The sequence below is a fragment of the Aricia agestis genome, chromosome 7 (genome assembly GCF_905147365.1).
Source record: "Aricia agestis chromosome 7, ilAriAges1.1, whole genome shotgun sequence".
NCBI lineage: Eukaryota > Metazoa > Arthropoda > Insecta > Lepidoptera > Lycaenidae > Aricia > Aricia agestis.
This window is the reverse complement of record NC_056412.1, coordinates 12,131,212-12,153,566: the sequence shown is the minus strand read 5'-3', so window position 1 is coordinate 12,153,566 and position 22,355 is coordinate 12,131,212. Positions and strand designations below refer to the sequence as shown.

Here is a 22,355-nt window from a genome sequence, read left to right as displayed (position 1 = left end):
TTTTTGAATCGTCTGATGGTAGTTTTGGTCATTCAAAGGTGTCTTACACTGCATGATGCTGGTTCGGAACAATAGTCTACAGATTATATTATGTAAATGTTGGCCATTTGAAAATAAGTAAAGTAAGACTCATTTTTGGTCGGCTTTGTTGCCTGGTGCCTGACCAGGTATCACACTTAGAACTACACGGGTTCGCAGGTATTCTAAGTACACGAGGCGCTACCAGGGACCTATGGTTTCATCCATCAGAAAGTAAGTTATGTCTTATCCTTTTGGGATCCAGGTCTAATAATATTATGCATAATTATTGTACACTCGTTGTATTTTATTTAGTCATAATGACACTGTTATTTTATAATATATTTTTTGTAATTTTCCATCTTTTTAGAAAAAGATGGCCCCGTACGAGTTTCTTCTTGCCGGGTTAGTTCCCGAACCGGTGGTAGGCACCAGTGTAGCCCTGACGTTCAGAGAATATTTGAAAAAAAAAAATTCTGAATAAAAAATGTTGAGTTTGAGTTTGAATACTTTTTATTATTATTTTTATGTGACAATCTAGTCATAGTCATATTATTTATTTTATATTTTAACTTTAATATTTATTTAAGGGGGCTGACATACAAAAAACACATTTTTTATTACTTTTGCGCTCTTACGCTACGGAATCCTTCATGCACGAGTCAGACTCGCACTTGGCCGATTTTCAGTAAATCGTTAAAAAAACTAGTCTGTCTGATTTCTTTAGGTAACCTATTTTTTATCTATTTTCTAATGTACCGTTATAAAATATTTTTATTCTAGAAAACACAACCCCGGGGCAGGGCAGGCCGAATGGATACGGAAATAGCCAAAGTTTAAATTAATACATAAAATTACTAGTACTAGTAAGTCTAAGTGCTTCGTGGATCACCGGTTTTGTTCGGCTATTTCCGTATCCATTCGGCCTGCCCTGCCCTGCCCCGGGGCAGTTCTGGATGCCGAAAACGCTATAAGTAATTGCATGCTGTGACCAATTGTAATTAGTTATTGCATGTAGCGTGTATTTTTAAATGTCTAAACCTAATGTTGTAATTCATGCAAAACTGTTTTTGGTCCTAAATAAATAAGTATGGATCTTGGACAAATGCAGCATGCCCCTCACCACCATGCAGGTTGAAAACCTCGACGCGCGTTTCGCCCCAACACCGGAGCATCCTCAGGATGTGGACTCTACGAACAACGTCCGTCAAGTGACGTTCCTTGCACGGATTTGCCAACATTATTGCTTGTGTGGTGGTGGTGTTTGCAGGTTCTTGCATGCGATTACGCATAGGCAGTGTGGGAGAGGAGGTAGGTGCTGTACGCATGCCTATACGTACACGTACTCATTTACTTAAAGGTCGTGGTTTATTTCGCGAAATATTGCTAAAAGTAATAACAAACCAAATTTTAAGAAACTAAAATATAAATTATAATAATAATTTAATTAAAAAATAATACTTAATTCTTAATTTAATTTCTAAATATGCTATTATATTTCAAAAATCAATGATCCGAGCCAGGCTTATAAGCGGCATCCCACATATCAGCGAAGCAGACGCTCGAGTGGAATCTGTAGAACATGATCAGAGGTAGGCTGATATGGCCCAATATCGTCCAGATAGCCTTGCCGTAGTACTCGTATCTCTCGTCCAAGCTCTCCGGGGATTTGTAGGAGAAAGTGTTGAATAGCCACATGGCTACGTTGGTAATGAGGAGGAACATGACCAGCTCCCTGCCGGGTTTCTTCCGCCGGAGCTTCCTGCTGTTGCTGCATCGACGCAACCCGTCCACTAGGAGAGTCGTCTGCACCAAGATTTGTATGGTCTGAAAAAAAATATTGCATGAAACTTCATGCTCAATGCAATACAGTATTATACCTTTATGTTTTGCACCTTTAGTTTTGGAGCGCACAACTCAAAAAACTCATATTTCGGGACAACAAGTTTTGAGTTATAAAAAGGGCATTGGGTAACTTTGTATGGACCTGTGGCGTCATTTTTTTTTCCAGCGGCCAGGGATAAAACTATAACTATTTTGTAGCACTACATTAGAGAAACATATATCAGTAATAAAAATTGTTCTAAGTAATATCGGAGCTGAGTTACGATTATTTTAGTATATTTATTTTTGCATCTTATGATCACAAAATCAATAGTAATTAACGTTACTTTATGGAGCTATCCTTAACAAATAGGCGTAGAAAGGGTATATTAATCTGTTGGATATATATTTCTCACTAACTATTGCCCACGACTTCGTCCGCGTCAAATATGAATAATTTTTCATACATATTTTCACACTGGGTTTAACTCACGTCCGACGACCGACTGGATTCGACCAAACTGGAGTAAAATTTTACTCGAGTATAACTGTCTCCTAATCTAAGAGTAAGCTGGTTTTGCGTTTTTCCAACTTCTAATCCAAGAACGAGGTAATTACACGGGAGTAAATATTTACACGGGCTATTTTGGTGGAGTAAATATTAAACTGAGAATAGTTGCACAACAGGGTGTCAACTGTCACGGTCGGTGTCATTGTGAACTATAATTGACATTTTATTTCATACTCTTTGAGTAACTTGGTAAAATGCAAACGATAATATCCTAGAGTAAATTAAAGGAGTAAAATTATTCTCATTATAGTTATACTCGTGTAACTTCAAGTTTGGTCGAATCGGGCCTAAAATATAGCCAGACTCGAGACTATATTTCATTAGACAGTGGTTTTCAAAGGGCCGGATGCAATATTAGGCAATTTTAATTATTGTTCTTGTGTATTAATGTGTTGTAGGTAAAATGACTCTAGGGTGTTGTTCCCGTAATATAATGTCGATTATTTCCACTATTTAGCGAATTTTGCAGTATGCAAAGTTGTATGATGCCCGACGCCACCAGCTTTCGGCAGAATTTTCAGTCCAGCTTTTAATCTACTTCCCGACTCATCATAGAAGTACAGCTGCAGCAGGAATGATTTATAGAATACTAGCTGTCCCGGTGAACTTCGTGTCACTTTAACCCTTCCTGGACTTCTACGAATATTTTAAGACTAAAATCAGCCCAATCCGTTCAGCCGTATTCGTGTTTTAGCGCGTCTAACACATTTAAAAATCCATTTTTATTTTGTATATATGTCACGCTCAAAGACCGAAATCGCTCAATGAGCGAAAAAATGGCTCACAACGCGTTTTGGTCACAGTGAAACAGCCACGACGCGTTCTGGCAATCACAAAAAGACCATAACGCGAAATTCGTGTCGTGGCTGATTGCTATTCGTTTTTCTTGATTTGTTCTTGATTGATTAATCGTCCATAGGTATGGAAGATTATATTTAAATTACCACGCGTACTACAAAATATTTTTTCATTTACTAACTCCACTTCGCGCTGGTTATGGATATTTTATAAATAATAATGATAAACACGTTATGCAGTGATTTAGTAAAAGAAAAAATATTTTGTAGTACGCGTGGTAATGGGGATTGTCCATTTTTTTTTTATTTTGCTCATTACAAAAACATTTCGAGGAATAAGGTCAGTGATCGCTTTTCTGTATATAAACGAAAAAAAATACCCATTAGTTACTTATATTTTTGAACAAATATGTTTAACCTTTGTTTGACCTTCAATGGCGTTAAATTAGCAATAAATTCGACCAACATTATGTTTCGAACTTTTGGTAAGCTTCTCGTATCAGCTTTCACATAATGAGAACTTGCATTTGACAGCCAGCCATTATAAATAAGATTGAAAGGAAATTTAAAACATACTGCAGAGGTCAATTGGCGGCCGATGATGACGTCAGAGCGAAACTTTAAAAATTTATTGAGAAAAAACTAGTCAATGATTTTCAAAATTATTTAGTTTATATTCTTAAAATACCCTATTTTAACGAAAAAAAAAATATAAAAAGTACTTGTGATTTTTTTGGACAATGCCCATTCAAATATAATCTTCCATACCTATGGACGATTAATCAATCAAGAGCAAATCAAGAAAAACGAATAGGTAGCATATCAGCCACGACACGAATTTCGCGTTATGGTCTTTTTGTGATTGCCAGAACGCGTCGTGGCCATTTTCATTAGAGCCACGACGCGAATTTCGCGTCGTGCCTGTTTCACTGTGACCACAACGCGTTGTGAGCCATTTTTTTCAAATTTTCAAATTATTCAAGACCGAAATCGCTCATTGAGCGATTTCGGTCTTTGAGCGTAACATATATACTTAAGAGAAGATTAACTATTTACTTACACAAAAAATATGAAAAAATCAAAACGGGCACTTTAAGAAATTCGAGAAAAAATGGATTAGCAGTTTTTGCAAAAGCAAAATAAATAGTTAAAAAACTCATTATATGAATGTCTCGAAACATGTTTTTTTTGAGTTGTGCCCTTCTATAATTATAGTCAGGGTTCCCTGGAACAATTTTTTTTATTACTATCAAGTTAATTTTATGTGAGTAGCTTCATTTTGATAAGACGAACAACATTTTTATTTACGAAAAATCTTGAAAGTGGTAGCTAACAGAGATAGAAAGGATTTCATACTTTGATATGATTGTCTTAAAATATGGATTTTTCTATTATAGAACAATGTTGTAAAAATTTAAGGGCCCCCTTATTATGTTTTGTTTATTGATAGATTAATAGTTATATATTTTAAGAGTAACATTGAGATTTTTTTATCTACAAATAAAAAAATCCATATTTTAAGACCATCAAATCAAAATATGAAATCCTTTCTATCTCTGTTACCTACCCCTTTCAAGATTTTTCGCAGATAACAATGTTGTTCATCTCATCAAAATGCAGCTTCACACAAAAAATGACCTTGATAGTAATAAAAAAAATTGTTCTAGGGAACATTGACTATTACTAAAGGTGCGTTTTAACAAAAGTACTTTACCTACATATTTCCATAATATGAGGTTGTATTAAAATTATGTAATAGTGTCATAGTGTCTAAGCTACAAAGGAAAATCCTTTGTAGCTTATAGGGTCTTAGGCTAAGTGATCAGTCACACTTAAATGTGACTGATCACTTGGCCTAAGACTTTTAACATAATATCTATCTATTGGATATACAGACCTGAAAATATTACACACAATATACGGACCGAATCGATAACCTCTTTTTTTAAGCCGGTTAAAAATCCACTATTTTAAAGTCATAAAAATGGGGAAGTTTCTCTCTCACCATCAGAAGCGCGTCTATGGTCTTAACGACGTTCAGTATGCTGATGGTAGCTATCATAGAGAACACGGTCTCCATGAAGAAGGCGGGCAGACAGATGAAGAGCAGGATATCGTCCAGCAGCGATACAGGGTGTTCGTTGATGTCCAGCTGCCGGGTCTGATTGTACGCGAACACCGCGGCGAATAATAGCACCACGTGCATCGCCAGTTTCGTTATGTCGTTCAGTTTGTAGCCCAGTTCTAAGAAATCTCTGAAATAACAAAAAGTTTTTTTTTTGTAATTGGTGTAGTCAGGAAAAGTATTAGAGTGTAATTCTTAGAATGCTATTTGTAGCAGTACAAAGATGCCGCTACGAACTAGAAATAAATTATTATATTATGCGCGCGCTCCGCGCTATCAGAATGGGATGCGTCCTTTTGGAACTGAGTCGCGCGCTGACAGCTGGCGAGCCGTAGGGTCGACTAACAAAATTTTATTTAAATTTTTTTGTGATAATAATAGGTTATAACTAATAATATGTGATAATATTATAGTAATTGATTAATAAAATAATTCCTGTATCACAGTTATGGTAAAATATTACCAAGAAATATCTTTCATGAAAATTTTGGGTTTGCTCAAAAAAAAAAATAGTAGCTGAAAAAGTTGTAGCTGCCACAGAGTTGAATGAAAACTGTTCTGTTATGTACAGAATGGGTCGATTACGTATTTTGTTATTATTATGTATAAATTAATGTTCAGAATATTTTTGCGAACGCTACTTCATTAGTAAACAAAACTGTCATTCTGATCCCATTCTGATCGCGTTCGGATTATAGCATTATGGCACTGAAAAGGCTTCTTAAAGCACTATTATGCTAAACGAAAAACTGAATATAGAAAAATAGAAAATTATGTCTGCGCCAAATTTTATCAAAATTGGTTTAGAGATTTAAGCGGCAACAGAACACTTTCGAATTTATCACGTCAGTAAGAATAATTATACAAGAAAGTATTACCCGTCGACGCTGCTGAAGACAAATCCTATGATGAGCAACCCGGCCACTATGACAGTGAGTATCAGCCCCAGGAATAGGCCCTTGTTGGAGGCATGGCAATCAGCGTAGATCACTATGTTACTTGTATAATCGTTCTCCTCGTTCGCCGTCGGAATTCTAAAAGGAAAAATTAAAACGCCGCTTAAAAGGCTATCTTGATACCACCCGAATAAAACTGAACCATGCTCGCTGGTAATGAAGTCGAAATTACATTGAAGATAGATTTAGAGTTTGCGCTGGAAAGCTTTTGAATAGAGTTTGACTAGTGGGATTAGCTATTTATCGCTAACTTGATTTTACTTGTATTTTTACTAACTTATAAGTTGGACGAAGTAATTTGCATGTTTTTTGATGTAAGTATATAATTGAAGAAGTCTATTACGTATGCAATATGCATGTTTGTTCACCGCATCGAAACTAAATACTTCAGATAAACAGTGACTGTAACTGTGACCAAACAAATAATATTTCCCTGTGATGCATGAATTCTATGTCGTGACATGATAGTATTTTCTATACAAGGTAATATTTACACATCTACCACTTTACTAAAATATTACAATTCTAAAATGTGATGGTCACGGTCCTGTATCAGTAAGAGCCAGTCCACACTACGGTCCACACGGCGGGTTGCGTCAGCGTTGCGTCGACGCAGCGCTGCCGTTTCGTTGTTTTACATACAACTAACCAAGGTGTTCACACGGCTCGCTGCGTCGTCGCAAAGCACACATGATGGACAGCAGCCCCCGAGACGACGACGCGTGTTGACGTTAAAAGGGGTGATAGACGCGGACTTATGGCTTGACGATCTTACGGCCGTTCCCAATATTTGAACCTTTCCTGGTTTTGCCCTACTAGAGATAGGAATAGCTCACATTAGACATTAGAGACATATATTTTATGTCAATTCAATGTTAGCTGCGATTGGTTATATGTCAAACCAGAGATAGATTGAATATTATGAACGGCCGTTAATCGCCTGTGTGTCACCTAAAAACCGCGTTCTCTGTGTCACCGACGTCCAGCCAAGTAAGTTCGGGATCGTAAAACCCGCGTGCTTAAATTTCGTACGTCTATCACTGCCGTCGAGCCGAGTAAGTTCGCGAACTTAAACCCCGCGTGCTTAAAGGTCGTACGTCTATCAAGGGTCTTAGACTGCTTCGTAATAACGCTGCGATGATGCAGCGCCCGTGTGGCCGGCTATGCGTCAAACGGTAGCGCTGCGTCGACGCAACGATGACGCAACGCGCCGTGTGGACTGGCTCTAATCCGGACACATCCTAACGTAGGCTATGTCATTTTAGAGCTTATGTTGAAAGACATGAGCACTTACTTGCACACCGTCTGATTGTCTTCCAAACTCGACGCACCGTCCTCGTTGTCCTCGTTGTCACAAGCACCCACGTGGTTCCAGATTATGTAATACACGGCCACTGAAATAAATATTTACCATTTTAATATTAACATCGAAATAGATAAATTTAATAAATCTAAAAAATATATTGTGCATAATGTAACAAATCTATAATTGAAGACACGAGTGGATGAAGTGGGTAACTAACAATTTGAGAACTGTCGTTTTTTTGCATAAATGGAGTCTTTATAGGATTGTGAAAATTATTTGCAATTAAAAAAATGTAGATTATATGTTTAGCCTTATCTTATCGTCTATTAGCTAGATTATAGCTAGATTTAATATTAACATCGATTTCAGTCTATTGAAAATCGTGTTTGTGGCGCGCGTGTTGTTGAGTATTTTGATGGTTTTTGTATGTAACTTTAGGATTTTCACGAATGTAAGTACTTTTTAATAATTTTATGTATGTATTAATTATTATTGGAAATAAATACGTCGTAATAACTTCTAGGTTACACTCGAAAAGTGGGCTTATATTTATGTGATTCAATCGCGATTTGTTTAATATTTTTGTAAATAAATGACGTTAAAAGCTTATATTTGGAATTATTCTCGTCTAAACAACAATTTATCGTATATTATTCCATCGCTTTAGTAAAACAATTGAGATAAAAATGACCTATTTTTAACGGCTTTTTACCGGTCGCGGCCATTTTGAACTTTATTAGTATAGCACTAAGGTCGAAGTTTGCTTGCGGGTCATATTTTTTTTACCTAGGAGTGTCCCATTTCAAGTGGTTTGTTTTTATACTTCTCAACTTCTTGCTTTGAATTGTTTACAATAACTAGTTAGTTTATGTCTTTGTTATTGAGATAAGAATAAAGTATTCATTTATTTCTTGCAATACTGTCAGCAACATAATTTTTAATGTTTATAGTTGTAAGACGAATATTAAATCATACTACATACTATAATATGATGGCATCATAGATAGAAAATTTAACATATATTATAATATTTTTCACAGAAACACAAAATATAGTTACGTTGTAAAGTTATTACATTTTTTGTACAAAGAGGGTAGGTTTTAGGAAGGTAGGTCGCCATTTTTTTTATTACATTTTGACAGCTAGTGTTTGATCACGATCCAGGGGTTAAGTAGGTAAGTTACAAGGTTTGTTCAAATTGTAAGGGAAAAAAATGAATACTGCTCATAAGTTACAAAATGTTAGTTATCCCACTCCATCCACTCATGTCTTTAATTACCTATCAAATGGATATTAGATCAAAAATTAAAAGGAAGTGCGAAAGAAAATTTACTTTTTTTAAATTATGAGCAAAATATGAGCGGTCAAAGGTTTCTATCTCTTTTTAGCAAAATTGAACACATTATGGTGTGTGTGTGATACGACGTTACGTTGAACTCCTTATTTGATTCTATATATTTATTTAATCTAATAAAAAAAAAAAACATAGGTAAGTACTAAGTATATTCCCTTTTTTGATTCGATCTTTCTCACCTATGAAAATATTGAATTCGACGCTGAAAGGGTATAAATAGGGCGAGAAGTTTTCGACGATGACGGTGATCGCTTCCGGGCCCTGACACCGCTCGTCGTACAGACCACTCACATCCAGCTGTGGCTTGATTTCTGAAATATAAAAGGCTTGTACACACATATTTGGTAGTCCAAATACGAGTATCGATTCGAAGCCATCATCACCATCTTTGATATTCCAAAAACGTAAGTGTGTCTTTCTTTTAAATCGACGAAACGAATTTAAAATTTTGCGTAGTTGAAAAATTTACAGTGACTCAAAGATTCGCATCAAAATTCATGAAGCTTGAAGAGTGTGGCATTATGGCATTGACTCGTATTTATAAAAATAGTGAAGTACCAAGAACATTTACTTCTATATTTTTTAACTGACTTCTAAAAAGGAGGAGATGTTCGGCTGTGGATATTTTTTATGTATATTCAACAATTACTCCGCCGTTTATGAAGCGATTTTCAAAATTTTTCTTTTGTTGTGTAGGGTATTGTTCCGAGTTACCATGTTCGCAAAAGTGGTGGTCTGATGATGGGAACCATGAGGAATCGAGGGGACTTCTTGAAATTCAAATGGGAACATATTATGGCGCCTCTACAAGATGGCCCAGCGCTGGCCCATCAAATGGGGGTGTGGCGCCTCTATAAGATGGCCCATCGCTGGCCCATCAAATGGCGCATGCAGTGGCTATAGCTAGGGAATGCAATCCCGCAAGATAATTTCAATCCCGGTATTTGCGGGATTGAACCATTACAATCCCGCTGGATCCCGGTATTTGCGGGATCACGCAGGGTGGACTTAAACTTTTAAAATAAATCGTTATAAAGACTATACTAATCAGCGTTGCCAGACGTCCCGATTTTGGTGGGACGTTCCCATTTTTTCATCAAAATTAAATGTCCCGCGCGGGACAGGCACAGTCCCGCTTTTCGGGAAAAGCCCGAACGTAGGTACTTGCAGCGTGGTGAGAAAGAAAGGTGCGTAATGAAGATAAAAGTACGGGAGGTAGAGGGGTGGATTTTCTTTGGCTACTTTAGCTATCTTTTGTCACGTAAACGTTATTCTACCGCAAATAAAAAGATAAAAATTAAAAAAAAAACTTTTGATTTTATACTTTTTTTTTACATTGTCCCGCTTTAGACTGAAGAATCCCGCTTTTTTTCTCAAAAAGTTTCAAAGTCCCGACTTGGCACAAAAAAAATCTGGCAACGCTGATACTAATGGGGATTGTCCATTTTTTTTTAATTTTGCTCATTACAAAAACATTTCGAGGAATAAGGTCAGTGATCGTTTTTCTGTATATAAATGAAAAAAATACCCATTAGTTACTTATATTTTTGAACAAATACGTTTAACCTTTGTTTGACCTTCAATGGCGTTAAATTAGCAATAAATTCGACCAACATTACGTTTCGAACTTTTGGTAAGCTTCTCGTATCAGCTTTCACATAATGAGAACTTTCATTTGACGAACCAGCCATTATAAATAAGATTGAAAGGAAAAAACATACTGCTGAGGTCAATTATTGGCCGCCGATGATGACGTCAGAGCGAAACTTTAAAAATTTATATATTTATAGGTACAGCCCAAGCTTATAAAATTATGTTAAAAAAGTTAGGTATTAGTTGTGTCTGCCAAACGGCACAACGACACAAGACGACATTCGACACAAGGTAGCCACTAGCCAGCAGCTGAAAAAGTTTTCTCAGCCTCCACGCTGGTTGGTACAAATTACAATCATTGTCATTTAAAGTGAATTATTATAGGCGAACTGGGGCCTTGCTCCTGAAACTGATATAGATTTCGATTTTCGATTTCAACGGTTTTTGACACTTAAGACATCTAAAAAAGCGCTATTTTAGATGTCTAAAGCATGTCTAAACTGTCAAAAACCGTTGAAATCGAAAATCGAAATCGATATCAGTTTCGGGAGTAAGGCACCTGAATGTAAATTGTTTAGTGGGCTGCCTGTAGCCAGTAATTCACGCACCTCCGCGCGCAGAGCACGTATGAATCACGCTTCTTTGTAATCCCGCCAGTCCCGCGGGATTCCGCTAAATTTTCGACCGGGATTAGTCTCGCAAAATACATGCGGGATCCCGGTATCCCGGTATTGCATTCCCTAGCTATAGCTATACAATGGTCGCAACGACTCTACATGATGGCCGTGTTCAGTTGTGACTTGTGATCTAAACGTCGTTCAAGATGGACGTGGAAGCATTAATTTTAAATAAATCTTATTCAGTACCTACTGAATAAGATTTATTTAAAACTTTTCAGTTCATTTAAGAATATTACTATGTTTTTACCTTGGAAGTCGGTTTTCATTTTTTTTTGTTTAAAAATAATAATTTTGTTCTTTTTAATTATCATTAAGGTTTTCTATACAGTTTTTGTTGTTTTGATCTAATAAATGTTGTTTTAACTGCACCTTTTAGGACTGCTACCAGCTTCAAAATTATGAAGATTGAAAACAGAAATACTGAGTAGGTACTCAGTATTTCTGTTTTCAATCTTCATAATTTTGAAGCTGGTAGCAGTCCTAAAAGGTGCAGTTATATTCTGTCATAGAACTTTCGATTAGGTTAACTGGTACCGACTTCAATAATGAAGATTGAGAACAGAAATACTGAGTACAGAATAAGAATTATTTAATACTTTTTAGTTCATTTAAGAATATTACTATGTTTTTACCTTGGAAGTCGGTTTTCATTTTTCGTTTAAAAATAATAATTTAACACGCTTTTATTAGCTTCACTTGTAACTATGTATGTAAGAAAATCTTGGAATCTTAATTTGAACCATTTCCCGGTCTTCGATTAGGATAAAATTTTGCACACGCTCTGAATTCTGATACGTCATTAGTAGCTAAGAAACATAATTACAAATCCAATATGGCGGCTTCCTCAATATGGCGGACAGGCAATTTGAAATGCACCCATGATATGGGTATCAAATGAAAGGGTTTGCTGTAAGGAATACGAAAAAAATAGTTACATGACTTAAATCCAACATGGCGGACATCCAAGATGGCGGATTGGCTAGTTGAAATGTACCCCCACGATACGTTTTGTAATTTTATTTCGTACTAAAAGCGCTTTTTCTTAAGTATTTAGTAAAATTCTTACCGCCACTCATGGTCTCGTACTCAGTACCATCAGTCTTATTTCCGTACACTGTGTTGGCGTATATGGTGAGAGCGAGCACAGTTTCCCGTACAATTGTACTGATCCAAAAACACAAGCTGCTTCCTATCATATGCATAAAACCGAAGTGCGCGAGGCCCTGTAGTTGAAACAAAATTTAAAAAGTTTAACTTTTGTAAAGACTTTAATTGACAACAAGACGTGTTAAGGAAAGAAACTTATTACAAAGCAAATAGATGTTTTTTTAATCTGGAATAAAGCGTAAAAAGTAGACTGAAGAGTACATGCATAATATACGTAATATATCTTATATTACGTATATTATGCATGATAATAGTGTATGATTATAATATATTGTATACTTACAATTTACATATTATATTTAATACTTATTTTCTATTGTATTGAATGATAATCATGCAGTATATTGACCCCTTAATCGCACAAAACCACTGCTATATAAAATAACAGTTTATACGTCTGCACTCTGCAGGTCAATTAAACAAAACATGTTCAATACATTATTGCAACTAAATACATAATTAAATGATAATAATTTTTATTAATTTTAAAAAGGAGAACAATGGTTCCATACATTATTGCAACTAAATATATAATTAAGTGATAATAATTTTTATTAATTTTAAAAAGTAGAACAATTTTTCACTTTCCAAATGTTCAATACTTTACTGCAACTAAGTAAGTACATAATAAAATGATATTTTTGTTATTTTTAAAAAGTAGAACAATTTTTCACTTTTTTTGCTGGGAACGAACCATTGTGCGAGTTTCTAGGTAGGTCAATACGTAGGAAGTCATGAAATTTATTGATTATGAAATAAAACAATTTTTATTTATATAAACCTAGATGACGTAGATAAAAAGATTTCAGTTTTCACAAACCTGAGCACGTAGTATCAGTACATTCGAGTATTTGAACATGAAGTAGAGTTGTACAAAGCAGTAAAGTGGGCTGCAGATGTCGAATGTCAGCTGCAAGAGATTGACGCAGGCGTCGTTGTCGATAGTCTCGTCGTAATAGAAGCTTATTTGTACAGTGATCAACAAAATTGAGTGAATCAAATGGCCGAGCGCAAATCCTGTAAAGTAAAACAAACAATATTTAATATGTTACCGTTAGAATGCAGAATACGTTAACGTGCACATTACCTAGGTAATCTGCAGATTCCTTGATACCATCCGTTAAAGTGTGTTTAAATAAAAAAAAAATTGAACTTTACCTAGTTAGTTTTCTTTCTTCGTAAAAGTCCTAAAAACTTTGACTCAAGCTTGTCAACCTAAGACTGTTGTTTTGGTTGGTTTTACTTTAAACTTAATAATTTATTCCTTTGTTTATGTCCAAAAATTATATTAAATAATTCTCTACAACTAAAGAACATGTTTTATTCAAACTAGAACCTGTTTTATGTAATTTAATGAGAATAGAATAAACTTTTTGTACTTTAACTGACTCACCCAGATAATCTGCAGAATACCTTCTTAATCTGCAGTCTAACTGGTTAACGCACAGCGTTGCCAGACGTCCCGATTTTGGCGGGACGTCCTGATTTTTTTCATAAAAATTAAAGGTCCCGCGCGGGACAGGCTCAGTCCTGCTTTTCGGGGAAAGCCCGAAAGTAAGTGCAGCTTGCTGAGAATGAAAGGTGCGTACTGCGTAATGAAGATAACTGATAAGACTGTAGGAAATAGAGGGGTGGATTTTCTTTAGCTATCTATTGTCACGTAAACGTTATTTTAACGCAAATAAAAAGATAAAAATTCAAAAAACTTTCGATTTTATACCTTTTCTTACCTTGTCCCGCTTTTGACTGACAAATCCTGCTTTTTCACTCAAAAAGTTCCAAAGTCCCGACTTGGCACAAAAAAAATTCTGGCAACGCTGTTTACGCACATTAACGGTAACATAATATATGGCTTTATTGTAACATGAGTGTATATTATTTTACTGTATAATTTTAATAGATAAATTTGATAGATAGACCTTCAAACAAAATTTGTTATATGAAATCAACTCATTTGATTCACAAAGGATCATACCAGCGGCTCCTAGCTTCAGATAGAAGCTTCCAGAATGTCTGCCATGTGTGAAGCAGTAGTCGTGTTTAAGGGGTTTCAGTATGGGAGAGGGGTAAATCTGCTGCGATCTGCTACCTTCAGGCGTGCGGTCACCATTGTTGAATTCTTCCTAAAACATATTGAAGAGAGTTCATTCATCAAAGCAGGAGGGGGCAGGTGGTTTTAGTGGGTAAGCCCGGTGCTTGTCGCTGGGAGTCCCACATACCCCCGGGGTGCTTCATCTTAACCTGAGGCACATCCCCAACCTGGGGCACCCATAAAGGGTTTCCCCTGCGCATCAAAAAAAGGAGGGGGCAATAGGCGCATCTTCATATTAAATCATCATAGTAAATCACGGACTTGTGTTGTACAAAACTACACTATAGTCTAGAGGTTCCCAAATTGTACGCCGCGGCGCCCTGGTGCGCCGTGGAAAGGCAAGAGGGGCGCCGTGAGTCGATTATCCATCATTATCCGAAACCACAAATATTATAAAATAAAATTATAATGTAAAACAGGTAGATGATAAAATATTTGTTCATTATTATTTACCTGCTTAACTACCTCTATATGCATTAAAGGGGTCAATTTATGTGTGTTTTTGTAATAGCTAGGTTATAGGTAGAGTAGGGCACCATGGCAAAATATTGTGACGTGTTACTGCGCTGCAGGCTGAAAAAGATTGGGAACCCCTGCTCTATACTATAATATTGAATTTATAGTATTTTTATAATGTTTCTAAATAAAGCTAAAAAATAGCTTCGTAACTACTGGACCGATTTTCGTGAAATTTTGCATAATATGTAAAGCTGATTTTGGGGAAAGAAAATTGTACAGTTTCCGCAAGGTTTCAGGTATGAAGTAGCGACAATCATCCAGCTTTTTAATGACGTATTAAAAATTCTTACCTCTTGTTTCTTATAAAAATCACTGATTTTATTTTCGTAAGCACCCCTTATTTTTTGGTTCTTTAGCGCCTTTCGCTTGTATCGTGTTATATCTATTAATAGATACATTTGATACGAAAATCCAAAGCCCAATAATACAAGAGAATATATCTGAAAAAAAAAGAATATTATAATTATAAGGGTTAAGTAGTAATAGTTAAGCTTATCAATCGATAAGATTTTTTACAGAAGATAATATGTCTTGATTTAAGATCATGTTTTTTACTGAGGTTGCTTGAACATGAAATACTTACATACGGAGCATTTCCTAGGATATTCACAAAAGGACTTGACAAGTAAATTATTAACCCTAGCGTGACCAGCAGCACGGCGTACATACAACTTAATATTAACGTGAGATATTTCCTGAAACAGAAAAGTGATTGTGTATTGTTGTTAATTTTTTCTTATTGTTATATGATTGAGTATAAAATTGTTATTAATTTTTTTTTTGTTATAATATTTTTTTAATGATGAATTAAATACAATCAAAATATTTGTCACTTATGGAAAATACTAAAATTTTTACTAAATAAGATTAAGCTTAGTTAAGAACCTAGTATGCTCTATCAAGCGCTTTATTACATTTCATAGCAAATAAAAGACACAGGAACTTGAGAGCCTGAGGGCCTAGACAAGCGGCAAGCGATTATCGTAAACGCTAACGCCAACGCCACATTTGTATTCGCTAGCGAAACGATGACTTAATATGTCAAATCGCATACATATTTTTGTAAGCGTTTACGATAATCGCTTGCCACTTGTCTACTAGGGCTGGTCAACTGTTAACATAACATGGGTGATTATTATGTATCTTGCGACAGCTATATTAGCTATATATAGACATAATAATATTATTATGTCGCATAAAATATTTTGATAGTCGTAAGTTACGCACCATCAAAATCGGTGTTACGAATCCCAATTTACTTTTCGTAATTTAATTTTTTTAAATAATTAATTAACGTACTTAGTAAGGCGGGCGTTGTCTTCAGGGCTCGTCGGTGGTGGGGCATGGGTCTCTACCGACCGGATGGATTGCGCGTCCATTGTGGTCACTGACCGCTTCCTAGGAGTCATACCGCCGCGGTAGCTGCCTGATAGTGTAATAATAATAAGGTAAATGACTAGTAGATTGGACAGTACCAGTCATTGGAAAAAGCACAAAAACACAATATTTATTAATGTTGCTTTAAAAAAATCCTGTTTTTAAAGTAAAAGAACGCCTGTTTTTAAAGAAAAACAGTCAGTTTTTAAAGCAACATTAATAAATATCTTTTTGTGCTTTTTCCAATGACTAGTATTGTCCAATTTACTAGTCATTTACCCTAGTTAAAAAAAAAACTAAAAAATATATGGTTTTTTAAAATTAACTATTTATTGCATTGTCATTGGCTCATAATACTTATGCAAAGTTGCGAATTAATAATTAAACTACTGGAGATAGGACCTATCTCGGAATATTTGATTCTTACCTGGTAAGAATCAAATATTTCGTTACATACATACAACCCAAGCGACTAAAAGCGTGTTAAAAAGTGAGGGTACTAATAAAGATTATGTTGCAACTTGCAACGTAACGTGACGCGATGCATTTTTAAATGGGCTAATGGAAATTGGAACAGGCAGTCCGATATCGCAGACGGATTTTCAATTCCATGTATAGGAAGGACATAGATTTCAGTTTAGGGTGGCTCTTTTAAAAATATATTGCATCGCATCGTCGCGTCACGCTGCAACATAAACTGACCTTTAGTAATGTTAGTTTTAAACGGGCAAATGGCCCACCACACATTCCCACCACTGCAACTCCTGTGTCGCCAGGATCAACAGTGGTAACCAACCACGAAAACCCTTTGATATGATCTCAGGGATGCCCGAGGGACAAGCTAAATCTGTCTTAGGAACCGCAACGAAATGAATCAGAAGAAAGGGTTAGTAATACTAATGTCATGTATTTCAAGCGTTGTTGAGCTACTAAAAATTACAAATTCTAGAATCCTAGAAATCCTAGAAACACTACGAGTACATTCAGCATTCACCAGAATCTAGACTATCCCAGAAAAGTTTTTACTGTTCAAACTTACTGAGAGATTTCAGGTCACCATTTCTGTAGTAGCCCGTGTATGGTGAAGGACTTGGGGTGAGGTCTCCTGTAAAGTGATATAACAGTAATTATAATTTTTTCCAAAAATATACACAGAATTTAATTTTCAAATAAAAAATACGTGTTGCACTCGGAGACTGCCGCGGTAAAGCTATTGCATAGTATTTTTTATTATTTATGCAATTATAATTAGCATACGTCTAGTCGCACGCACACAAACACCGTGCCAAAGTCTGGCAACGCTGCGCACCGCACCAGTCAGAGTGGGGGGTGTTATTCGTTACGGAATTTCTTGATTCAGTCTAGTCGCCGCGCTCGAAGCCTGCAATAAAAGCTATGCAAGGTGCACATTGCGTAAACAAATCAAATCAAGTCATATTACAATGTCATGTCTTTGTTTGTGAAGCCACTTTTCTAACAATAATCTTAGCAACAGTATTATACACCCAGTGTAAATCTTTTTATTAAGAAGGTGGTGTGTATGTGAGCTACGATCAAATAAATACAATACTGCATATCTTACCGGCAGGTGTTTGGGGTAAAGAATCGTCATCTCTGTATAACTTTGGAATTCGCTCTGTGGAGTTTGGCTGAAACAAAAATGTAATGTGAAGATAGACGACTAAAATAACATGCAATAAACATTCTAGATGACATTTTTCGGATATGAAATTACAATAATATCATTTTCAGTTATTACCCAAATCGAATTTCAGATATCAGAATATGTTTTACCTGATTATTATCCTATTACTAGCTGTCCCGGCAAACGTTTCTTTGCCATTTATAGTATTTCGCCCGTATTATTTTATTGAAGTGACTAAATAAGTATGTCACCATCAACCATGGCAACGTCCATCGCTATCCCGTCGCACAAACAATAGTCGCCGTCAGTCTCGAGTTGTAATAATTTACTATTACTTATTCAACAAATGCACTTATCAATATAAAAAGTACCCAGTAGCCGATTCTCAGACCCACTGAATATGCATATAAAATTTGGCTAAAATCAGTAAAGCCGTTTCGGAGGAGTACGCGGCCTAACATTGTGACACGAGAATTCCTAATATTATACAAAATTATTACGAGCTGCTACTAGGTGTCCCGGCAAAGAACGTTTGCCGGGACAGCTAGTTATATACAAGAATGTAATAGTTTAGAGGAGGTGGTGCTCATTTTGAAAAGTCATTTCATACCGAGCGAAAATCGTAACAATAATAGTATTCTAGTATATACGGCTGACGGTGGTTTGTGTGGTGGTTAAATGTGACCTCAATAATCATCCATCAGACTTTCGTACGGTATTAAATTACTTTTAACAAAAATTTTTTCGACAACTTTGAGACACTCTCAATGTAGGTACTCGTATAACCCACCACGGGTGCGGCGACTGCCGCTCATTATGTTGATTATTAAAATATATTAATCTACTCTGGACAAAAATTTGGTCGGTATGAAATGACTTTGCAAAAAATAGCACCACCTACCTATCGTTTATTGGTACCGTATGAAAGTCTGATGTTTCGCGTTATTTTATGACATAACCACGGACGTAAAAAAAACGCAAAATAATTCCAAATTTTTTGTTTGCAGTAAAAACCTATATCGCAGCATTCAGTGACGGGACCGGACGTAAAAATGGACAGTAACTGGTAAAAATGCAGAGCGCGGAATCGGATTAATAACTTCATTAGTCGCCTGTTTCTCGATCGACACCGACCGTGTTTCACTTTAATCCCATTACTGTATTCCACATTCTCGAATCGATTTCGGCTCTCGTTTAGGAAAAATACCGAATTACAGATGGCGAAGTGGCGATGAACTGTTTGTTTTACAAACTGTTAATTATTTGACAAAATCACGTTAATTTTATCGCAATATAATTTTTTATTCATCTTGATATTTACTTCATCCAGAGGTTAGAAATAAGCTTCAGTAAGTTCAAGTAGAAAAAGAAACCACAGCCGAACATAGAACCTCCTCCTTTTTGGAAGTCGGTTAAAAACGAAAGTATCTATACTAACATTATAAAGCGGAAAATATGCGAAAAACGGGGGAAATTATTTGAAAGGGCTTATCTCACGAACTACTAGCGCAGGCTATTTTTTGTGGACTAATTTGTCTGTGAAATATCTAATTTAGGCGGGCGAAGCCACGCGGAACTTCTAGTATAAAATACATATTATTTTAATTGTGATCAAGATTATTTCTTTATTTTTTGCTGCAAAACTACAATCAACCCTTTAAAAAATTTCACTAATACAAAATTTTATATTCGAAAACTAAAAGGAGATTCGTTTACACCATCCGACGCCCCTTAACAATTATAATGAGCCGCGTTGCTATTTCGAGATACATAGGTAAGTAGTTTAGGATTTCGAAAGTGGTTATTACAGCTCTGATAACGATCGTATAATAAAAACTAATTTTTTTAGTGTTACGAATTTCCAAATAGTTTAAAAATAAATTAATAACCATAAATGACATAATTTCAGGTATTTATTTAATGAAACATTTAAAAATAAATTGACGAAAAACGATAAGCGTTATCTAAGCTGGTATGCGGCTCGCCGACGCCTCACGGTATGAGTATTTATGACGAGAGTTAACAGTCGATGTCGGAAAAAAGAGATTGAATTTTCATTAGGCGAGGCGTTGGGGCGGCACGACGTGTCCGCAGTCGGCATTTACAGAGCGGGGGGTCGAAGGGGGGTCGAGGGGGCGGCAGGGGGGCAGCGAGTAGGGCGAGGGGTCGCCGGACTCAAAAGCTTCACAGTTGGGTGCGCGAGAGTGACCCGCCTCACAAACACCGCTCGCTGGACGCTATGGAGCTGCACGCGATGATTTGCATTTTATTTAAATTGATATAATATTATTTCACTAGCCGCATATTTTTCAAAAAGCGTATAAGCACTGGTATAACAGTAACGAAATGTAAAAATACAATCGTGATTCTGTTACGAATATAAAATAATAAGACGTATATCTGCGAACAATCAATGTGATGAATTATTAGGGTCGATTCAGACCGCAACGCGACGAGGCGAGGCGAGGCGCGGCATAAATTTGTATGGATTTGAGAGATTTCAATTGCGTGAGACGTCTTGCGAATCTGTCAAATCCATAAAAATTTAGAAATGCATCTACGCGTTGCATTGTGGTCTGAATCAATCCTTAGGGTTGATTCAGACCGCAACGCGACGCGTAGATGCATTTCTAAATTAGTATGGATTTGACAGATTCGCAAGACGTCTCACGCTGACGACATTTGTCAAATCCATACAAATTTAGGTCGCGTCGCGTCGCGCCTCGCCTCGTCACGTTGCGGTCTGAATTGACCCTTAGAAATCACAATTTAATATAGTGGGGTGACTATTAGAAGTCTTGAAAAGTCACAAACCTATGTTTACTTCTTAACTTGCGGATTCAGTGTTTTTCAAACTGTCGAATTCCACGCTCAGCGACGAATATTATATTAATTATTATAAAATATTAAATGGAAATTTTGACATTTCTCTGGAGAGAGAAATGTCAAAATTTCCATTTAATAGTTTGACAGATAAGAGTTTGACAGATGATGTATGGAGATACATCATCTGTCAAACTCTTCATTAAATAGGAGTTTAATCATCATTAAATGTAATCTGAGTACGGTAAAAGAATTGGTAAAATTACCTTTACCTGAACTTTATTTGATAGTATAAATAATTATTTGTTTACAAACCTATGTTTACTTCTTAACTTGCGGATTCAGTGTTTTTCAAACTGTCGAATTCCACGCTCAGCGACGAATATTATATTAATTATTATAAAATATTAAATGGAAATTTTGACATTTCTCTGGAGAGAGAAATGTCAAAATTTCCATTTAATAGTTTGACAGATAAGAGTTTGACAGATGATGTATGGAGATACATCATCTGTCAAACTCTTCATTAAATAGGAGTTTAATCATCATTAAATGTAATCTGAGTACGGTAAAAGACTTGGTAAAATTACCTTTACCTGAACTTTATTTGATAGTAAGTATAAATAATTATTTATTTATTGTTGAATTATATCTAATACCAAATTTTCAAGACTTAAAAATTAACTCTTAGGAAAGTATTAAGGAGTGAAAATCTAGGTTTAAATATTAAGTTTATTTCTCTAGTGATTAAATAAAGAAGTCGTCGGTTTTTCTGATGGTCACTTTTACGTCGTATCCACCCAATACTTTCCATCAAATCATTACAACTCACTGCGCCCGTATATATACAAATTTACTTGTTTAAACTTCAGGCGGCATTTAAAATATATTTAGCTCAAAAATACAAAGGGATTTGTGGATTACAAACTACTTTTACAATTATTTACACTTCTACATTACCTGAGCAACATTAAGTAAAGTTTTGGTTGCATGATTTTGTTTTGCGTTCTTTTTAAATATAACTATATTTTCTGAGAGCTGCGTTAAGATAATTGATGAAAAAAGGTTTATGTATACATGGTTATTGGTAATTCGATATATTCCTCATGCAACGACAGAGATGATTGTGGTTATAGAGTGAATTTAATTAAGAAGTTTAAAAAACCCCCGCCGAATAAATTTAAAAAGTAATGAAATAATATTTACTGATTTTAACCAAGTAAACTACGACAGTAGCGACTTTTGCATTTCGTATCGCCATTAGTCGCTGATTCTCTCGATTCAGGTCGCTGTAAACTGACCCTTAAAGTATGATGTTATGTGAAATCAAACATCTACATTAGCGGTCCCCCGACACACCTTGATCAATTAAAATGAGCCCAAACACGAAACCTCTGCTCTTAGTTGGTGAGGAGCTGGGTATCCTATTGATTACCAGGTGATGCTGCAGTACCAGGTCAACTTTTCATTAATGTGTATATTTCATCATTAATAATCAGAATGCAACA

General features: G+C 35.8%; 1 protein-coding gene across 1 annotated transcript in view; it reads right to left on the bottom strand.

Moving 5' to 3' along the window:
• Positions 1 to 1,524: 1,524 nt before the first annotated feature.
• The window catches only part of LOC121728720 (proton channel OtopLc-like), a 31,639-nt gene continuing 10,808 nt past the window's right edge, over positions 1,525 to 22,355 (bottom strand). Inside the window, exons 3-16 of the mRNA XM_042116960.1 lie at positions 17,962 to 17,991; positions 17,419 to 17,484; positions 16,908 to 16,937; positions 16,302 to 16,428; positions 15,595 to 15,697; positions 15,293 to 15,442; positions 14,367 to 14,514; positions 13,212 to 13,408; positions 12,291 to 12,447; positions 9,131 to 9,277; positions 7,586 to 7,685; positions 6,214 to 6,369; positions 5,216 to 5,465; positions 1,525 to 1,845 (exon numbers count right to left, since the gene is read on the bottom strand). Coding sequence (XP_041972894.1) covers positions 1,525 to 1,845; positions 5,216 to 5,465; positions 6,214 to 6,369; positions 7,586 to 7,685; positions 9,131 to 9,277; positions 12,291 to 12,447; positions 13,212 to 13,408; positions 14,367 to 14,514; positions 15,293 to 15,442; positions 15,595 to 15,697; positions 16,302 to 16,428; positions 16,908 to 16,937; positions 17,419 to 17,484; positions 17,962 to 17,991 — 1,982 coding nt within the window. The remainder of the gene's footprint in view (positions 1,846 to 5,215; positions 5,466 to 6,213; positions 6,370 to 7,585; positions 7,686 to 9,130; positions 9,278 to 12,290; positions 12,448 to 13,211; positions 13,409 to 14,366; positions 14,515 to 15,292; positions 15,443 to 15,594; positions 15,698 to 16,301; positions 16,429 to 16,907; positions 16,938 to 17,418; positions 17,485 to 17,961; positions 17,992 to 22,355) is intronic.